The sequence below is a fragment of the Triticum urartu genome, chromosome 1, assembly GCF_003073215.2.
Source record: "Triticum urartu cultivar G1812 chromosome 1, Tu2.1, whole genome shotgun sequence".
Lineage (NCBI taxonomy): Eukaryota > Viridiplantae > Streptophyta > Magnoliopsida > Poales > Poaceae > Triticum > Triticum urartu.
The window spans coordinates 84,086,755-84,094,455 of NC_053022.1; the positions used below are offsets into that span (position 1 = coordinate 84,086,755).

General features: G+C 40.3%; 1 protein-coding gene across 13 annotated transcripts; it reads right to left on the reverse strand.

Annotated features, from left to right (window-relative positions):
- Window positions 1–1,395: 1,395 nt before the first annotated feature.
- Window positions 1,396–4,864, reverse strand: LOC125549453. 13 transcript variants are annotated; one of them, XM_048712899.1, is made up of 5 exons: window positions 4,398–4,864; window positions 4,112–4,156; window positions 3,987–4,033; window positions 3,407–3,473; window positions 2,469–2,902 (listed from the first exon to the last, which is right to left on the reverse strand). In XM_048712899.1, exons 1-4 carry the CDS (start codon window positions 4,585–4,587, stop codon window positions 3,414–3,416), a joined length of 342 nt encoding a protein of 113 aa, XP_048568856.1. In that variant the 5' UTR covers window positions 4,588–4,864; the 3' UTR covers window positions 2,469–2,902; window positions 3,407–3,413. The 13 variants fall into 13 exon arrangements, 7 of the variants coding, with proteins under 7 accessions (XP_048568853.1, XP_048568839.1, XP_048568826.1 ...); XM_048712896.1 differs by lacking the exons at window positions 2,469–2,902; window positions 3,407–3,473 and adding an exon at window positions 1,396–1,673; XM_048712882.1 differs by lacking the exon at window positions 2,469–2,902 and adding an exon at window positions 1,396–1,673 and having other exon boundaries at window positions 3,987–4,156.
- Window positions 4,865–7,701: the final 2,837 nt, after the last annotated feature.

Sequence of the window (7,701 nt, forward strand, 5' to 3'; positions counted from 1 at the left end):
TTAATGTACATATGTTGCCACTGGATAATATAAATATTATGTAACCACACATTGTTTTACTATTGTTATATAGAGAACCCCGACGTTTTCTATCTAGAGGGAGCTTTTGCCTTCCTCATTTCCTATTTTCAAGACGTTTCTTTCTACACTCACCTTGCTAATATACATGTGATTTTTTTTCTCCTCTATTCATCCTTCTCCATCAGACCATCGGATCTAATGAACTATGCCACTATATTTTTGTCACTACATCTTTGTTATGCTCCTTGATCGTCCCCTTAGGGAAGCACCAACACTTGGTACTTAGGACATGCGCCAGGATCAGAAACCTGGCCGATTGGCACTTATCCCTCTCTCGGAACAGGCTTTCGCCCCGCTTTAAGCAATGAACCAAAGTACACGGCCGAACGATACAATATAGCGTGGAGGTCCCCAAGATACAACATAAGCCTAGAACAAGCCTAACACCTCACCGAGGCACGAAAAAAGACCCCCGAGCTCAATGACAACGCCCCCAAGAGGGTGATGGCTCAAAACGTCGCCGAATGTCAGTGTCAGATATAGCGTCAGCGTGAGACATTTCCATATGACAAAGGCAAAGTCACATTTGGTACAAACTTAGATCTGATTTTCTACCATCCTCCATCATGTGGTACCATATTCCCTGAAAACTAATACCAATAAAATGCATGACTTGTAGAAGTCGTCAATAACGAATGCTGAAGTCTAGTAAAAATTTGTGTTTTTCTATAAACATGCTAAAAACCATAGAATAAGCCATTCCCAACATTTGATATCACAAAAAGATAAACTTAGCAAGTTTAAAAGGGCTAAATCACCTTCTTTTGAAACATGAAGTAAATCATGAGGAGCATACATTTTGCCTCCATTTCTTAAAACTGGGTCACAAACCGCAGATAGTTTGAACATATATTAGCAAATTCTGTTAAGAATTCATCTATGAAGACACAATAAGATTTTGTACAAAAGAATAACCATAGGGATAGTGGAAGGTGAGAAAAGGTTGTGAATGGAAACAGAGCCAACGTAGTCTGAATAGCATAAATAGCATGGTACATAAAAAAACTATTGAGAAAATAAATAAATATCCCTATGGTTAGAAGGAGATTTATTTATTACACCACTACAAGCACATCCTACAAGGAGATGATGCTAATTATTTGCTCAATAGGGATAAACTTGTTTAATTTTGTGATTTTTTTATAACAAGTTGATTTTGATTACAAACCATAGGGAGATGATGCTCATTATTTTGATTACATCATCTCCTTGTAGGGTTTAATTACATAAAAAATCAACTTCACTTATAAAAAAATCACAAAACCATAGGGATATTTATAATCCTTCATGTTATAAAAAAAACTATTGAGAAAATCAATAAACCTTCTTTAATTTTGATTACACCACTACAAGCACACCCAAATCCACAAAAAAAACAAAAAATAAATCACAAAACCTTCTTCACGGCTCTACCTCTCTCCACCATGCGGCCTGGACAGAAGTTTGGCCATATCTAGGGTCTTGACTTCATAGGCTATTTATCCCGAGAATGCTTGACATGGACGTCCTACTGCATATCAATCCCACTCGTCGGCGGATGAATTTTTGGTGCAGGCTGGGAGCATGACCTGGGAAATGGCGTCGACTGATTTCTGCAAATGTTAGAGTAATAATATATGACATGCAACTTACACAAAGCATACCGTCAAATTCGTATGTGAAAGGAGCTTTTAATGATATAATTTTCATATTATACATGTCATGTATTATTAATCTTATCAATAGTCAATGACGGTCTTGAAAAACGCATTAGGCCCTATATAGATGGAAGGAGGGAGTACAAATTATAAAATTTCTTAAAAAACAAACAAAAACACCTTTAGTTGTATCTAAATGCCCAATGTCAGTATAAAAATGGGGCAACAAATAGAAAAGAGGCCAATAACTTCATTTTTATTTATTATTTGCGAATGAGGCCAATCACTTCATTAAATGAACACACTAAAGGCAATATTTCCTTTCTCGGTATCTCATAATCTGTCATTCCAGCATTCAAGTCTTAAATTCTCAAGCAAGCATTTTCTCCAAAAGCCAATTTGGTGAAAAATTCATACTGCAAGTAAATTAGAGAATAGATGAAAGTATCTTACAAGAACTACTTGTATGTTTTTAATCGACAAAAGCTAGTCCATATGGTCGAAGCCTGCAACGGCTTCTAAGATGCCAACAACAGGTTTAAACATTTTCTTCTTTTTGGTTTCTGGCAAAGATTAAAATCGCGGGCGAGAGGGAATCGCGGCCGGGATTTTTGCAGCGACGGGGCGGTTTCAGATCCGTGATAGCTTAGATTTCACCCGCGATTTTAATCTTTGGTTTCTGGATAAAATTTGTGCATGGACATAAGCTAAAATCACATGTAAGTGCAATGAGGCAGGGAGAGAAAGAGATAAAAGGAAACTGACAAGTACAATTTTTTTGCTCCCAGCAACATATCTCCCAAATATGTTTCCATCCCAGACCATATCTCTACTACAAAATCCTTGCTCCTAGCTTCTCCAACATGCCCCTTGCAGACAGAGCCGTTGAGAAAACTATATCCAAAAACAGTTGAGAAAATAACTCTTCAGACCCAAGAGGCCAAGACCCGTGTTGCCCCACCTCCCACCATGATCCGTCCTCCAAACTCCGTTGCAACGCCTGCCACTCTGCTGGTTCCCTGCCCAGCTTCCCTTATCTGCTCTGCCAACACACTTCACCATGCCTGCATCCACCCAGCTCGCAACGATCCTGGCCACTCACGTCCTCTGCCACAATTTGGCGGTCGTTCGTATGCCCTTCGCTCGTCCATCTCGAACAAAAGCTTCACAGGTGCATGGTCAGGCTGGCAAAGTGAGATTTGGGTGGATCAGACTGTGTTCACAACCAAATCCATTCCACTGCTAAAAGTGCTAGTAGCAAAGACTACTCATGCGTAGTAGGAAAAATATCCTCAACACATCTTGTCAGTTTTCTATTATGATTTCAGATATGCTCGTAACCAATCCCTAGCTGATATAGCTAGGAAAGGTCACAAGTGTTCCTTAAAAAACACAAGATCCTCCATTAAGGTATACTTTCTGTTTGGTCGAGCCATTTCAGCTAAGCCATCGAATTCTTTTGGTAAATTCAGAATCATGATTCCTCAGACCTGACGATCTGGCATACTATTCCACTATATTCTGAACAATATTTAAACCTGGGTTTAGACTAAGATTAGTCCACAACCTGATTATGTATCTCTCGTCTGTCTAGTATCTCAACACTTTATGATTAAACCATAAACATTGTAATATACTGGAAAAGCACCATCAACCGCAGTAAAATTCAGAAAACCTGAATACTGTACCCGTGATCTATTTCCGCATTCTATGTGCAACCTCAACTACGATAAACAATTCATGCCCGATGACCACCTGTTTAGAACCAATGATCAATCTAAGTGAAAGTTCCCAATACGAGGTGCAATACATAGTTTACAGAATCACATCGACAAAACGAACTGCAAAACTATCTTCTTCACCAAACGAACTTGCATAAGCTAAAGAAAACAGGTAAATAATCCAGCTCCATAAATGCGGTGCAAAGCAGACTACATAACAATATCTGAAAATACACTGCAAGTTTAACCATAGTAAGAATCGAGAAAACATAACATTTCCTATTGCCTGCAGGCACTTTAGCACAGAAGCATCAATACGAACACAATCATCTTAAATTCTTAATCCATACCAAATAGTTCAATGATTCCTCATAGTTCAAATAGAGAGTTCATAAATAGTGGTAATGATGAGTAATACAACACACATTTTACAGGTGTAGATAAAATTAACAACCGATCACGCGCAATGTACAATTTTTTTTAATAAACATACAAACTCAATGGATCAATCGAGCAAGACGGTCTTTCATCACACAACATTGCGTACCTGGCAGAGGTCCCTGCGTCCAGCGCCCTCACATTGTATCTGTATACCTATGTACCTATGATTCAGGATAGGTGAAGCATACAAACGATCAGAAAAATATAGAAAAATGACCAGAACATAAATACCTGTGATGTTCGGTGATGTAGGGCATGGCCTTGCGCCGCTCCTCGCTGCAAGAAACGATGTTCAGGACAGGTGAAGCATACAAACGATCAGGAAATACAGAAATGAACAGAAAACTCCACAAAACGAACAGAATGTAAATATCTGTGATGTTCCGTGATGTAGGGAACGATTGACACGGCCTTGCCGGTCCTCACTGACCGCAGACCACCCCCTGACCCTACTGTTCCGCGATGGCGGCGGCGGCGTCCTCCAACAACCACGCCCTCCCTCAAGTCCTGCCCTCACCTGGGGTTTCGCGATGGCGGTGGGCGGCGGCGGAGGTGGCGGTCTCAGAGGTCAGCGGAGGCGGCGGAGGCAGCGACCCAAGGAATCCTGGTCCCGTGATGGTGGCCACGACGGAGTAATCCCACAACCACGCCATTGTGACTCCGTGTCGGTTGGCGGCACTATCGCTGGATGTAGCAGACCACTCCATTCCTGCCCAGCAGGATAGCCCCCGGCGCGAGGGCGAACACCACAACGACGGCGAGGATCGCAGCGAAGGTGCCGGCGCGATGGGTCCCTGCCGAGGCGGGGGTCGCCATCCGGATGATAGTCGAGGCGAGGGAACATGAGGAGGCAGAGGGAGGGAGGGAGAAAGGGCGCGGCGGCTGGGTCGGGGAGATGTGCGGCGGCTGGGCAGCGATGGGGAATTGGTGATACGTGCTTGTTTTTGCAGCGTGATGCGGGGGTTAAAACCGGTCGGGGGAGGGGAGAGGGTACACGATGGGAGGAAAAAACAGTTTGTATGGGGGGAAAATCGGTGGGGTGGGGTGGTGTGATCGATTCCCTCGATCGGTGGGTGGGCTGCGAGCGAACGAAACCATGTACGGACTGCGTAATCCCTACTCCTAATTACCAAATATTACATGATTGAATTCAATCGACACTTACCAAAGTAAGCATGAATAAATGGGAAGAGGATCGGATGCGATTCGATTTTAGTTGAGAAGGAGAAAGAAATTAAAATGTGGGAAGGTGATCTCACGTAAGAAGGTAAGCAAATCATGATGTGATTGTTGAATCCTTAATTACCTAAGAATTAAATGAGCATCTATCAAAGAAAGCGCAAGAATTATTACCTGATATATAAACCGATGAAGTGGGGAGGGGACGAAAAAAAATCTACGAAAAAATCCAGCGAATGTGGGACAAAAAAAAACCATGATAGGTGGGACGAAAATTAACCGACGGAGACTACCAACTGCTCCATTATCTCTACTAGTAGAGTGCTCGTGCGTTGCCACGGGCTCTTGAAATAGTTTATCAAAGTTACATGTTAAAATGCACACATACAAACAATATAACACAAACTGAAGTCCATTATTGCAATGTAACAAGCTGAGTGATGTTACAACTTAACATCTATTACAAAAAAAATATCTAGATGATGCGCTTAAGAAATTCTTTCACAATATCAGGAAAGTTTTCTCTAGCTTCATTCCCGCGATGTTTTAGCAAGTATAATAAAAATTGCTTCCTCAATTCATACCCATCCTGCAGAAAAAATAAATGTAGTTAGTATAAAAAAATCACAGAGAAGGTCTTAAAAAATGTAACCCACAATACTCACCGCGCAAACCGGCTTGACCAATTCTTTACCATTCCACCAGAGCATAAAATGAAAAACAAAATAGCCAGACACATTCCTGGAAAACTTTCAATTAATATTATAAATAATATAATGATACGAAAAGTAAATATTCTTATTATGAATTCATTACCCGTCTATACTCGTTGGAACACCGGCCGGAAACAAACGATGCCATTTAGATATATCAGAATTCCACCCAGGCAGCTTTATTTCGAGTGCTTCTTTGAAATCTCTTGAAAAACTTTTTAATTTCAGTGAATGCCTCAAGTTTTTATCCTCTGACAATTGTGATGATTGAATAGGATCCATAATATGTAGACGACGTGCCTCTTTGTCGATGATGTACAGGATGTATCGGCCGATGGATGCATAGGGAAGATAAATCTACAAGTGGAGCTATTAGAAACAAAAACAAACCATGATAACAATGGTCAAAATATTTTATTTACCTTATTGCAAGATGAGATGTCGGTCTCCATCCCAGACCAGCTATCAAATAATGTTGCCAACGTCTGGATAGTTTCCTTCTCACAAAACTTCTGACCTCGTGTTGAATCTAGCAGCATGGACTAAGTAGAAGAAAAAAAATATTGTTTCAACATGTTGATACTAATGGCACCTAGAATGAAGAGTTATGGTAACTTACACAAAATCGTAGATCCATGTAGTGTATAGGAGGGTCTGTGAACAATACTCCCTCGTCACATGCCAGCATAAGCACGGCGGTGTTGAAGCAATCATTGTCCATGGGCTGCTCCATGTTAAGTATGCACTGAAGTTTCTTAAGACTTAAACTCATTGGATCGGGTGTGGAGCTCCGGACCCACACCTTCCTGTAATTTGGATGGTAAGAAGAACAATAATATACATCCGCATATTAAATATTGATACATGATACTTACTCCAAACATCCAGCATCATTGATCGACATGATGTAGCTACAGAGGCCGGCAAGTATTTCGCGTTGGTCCGTGGGAATGATAGTGATTGGGGCGGGACGTTTCTCTTCGACAACGTCAGATGGATTATCCAGGATCTCAAGATCAGAATTAGCATGGAGCAGACAAGTTTCTTCGCTAAGAGGTTGATGGTACACGGGACATCCTTTTAACTTATTAAGCTCTGAATCGAGCAAAATAATTGCTAATTTTTGTCGAAAATGTTTCATATCCTCCTACAAAAAAAATTTGAAAACAATTTATAAGATATTTTGATAAAACATTATGAGATAATGTATAAAACCTAAATACCTGCGTAAACTGGTCTGACAGTCCATGTGGTGTCCAGTATTCCATATAATTTAGCATAAACAATCCACATGATACGCTATAATATTATTATAAAATAATGCTTTAGAATATCACACAGATGAATCTAAAAACAAAGTATTGAAACAACTGCTTACCCATCGGTTTGTATTGCCTCCTGAATTTGCTCTACAACCGTCCATTTTGTAACATTGAGATCAGGCCACTTATGACCTTTGATAAACTCCGGACTATGCTCTGCAAGTTTCAGCCATTTCTCGAGCCCTAATAACTTTTATGTATATACGAGAAATGTTAAGGATAAAGTCAAACAAAATAAATGCTAAGATGAGAAAAGAAATAGATAGTTACCGTAGTAGAAAGGTCATTGCGTTTGACATTCTCACCAAGTGAGTCCAATACTTGGATCTCTCGTTGTTTGGCGTTGGCAACTGCTAGATACCAATGGTAGCCCGGCATGTTAATCGGAATGAACAACTGGTGTAAATAAGATACAAGTCACAGTCACAATTAGATATAGTTATTAATAAATCATTAAACATATGAACTAAATAAAAACAATCCATAATTATATGCATGGATTACGAGACAAAAACTAACCATATCTTGTTGTAGATAACTATTAACATGACGCACGATGCGACGATATTTTGATGGGTCTATGTCTCTTTCCCTGTCTTCTTTTATC

Coding starts and splice junctions, on each gene's coding strand:
- LOC125549453 (XM_048712863.1), bottom strand. CDS start 4,587: ATGGAGTGGTCTGCTACATCCAGCGATAGTGCCGCCAACCGACACGGA. Junction 4,157..4,397: donor CCGCCATCGCGAAACCCCAG/GTGAGGGCAGGA, acceptor CGTTTCTTGCAG/CGAGGAGCGGCGCAAGGCCA. Junction 2,903..3,986: donor GACGCAGGGACCTCTGCCAG/GTACGCAATGTT, acceptor TCACTTTGCCAG/CCTGACCATGCACCTGTGAA.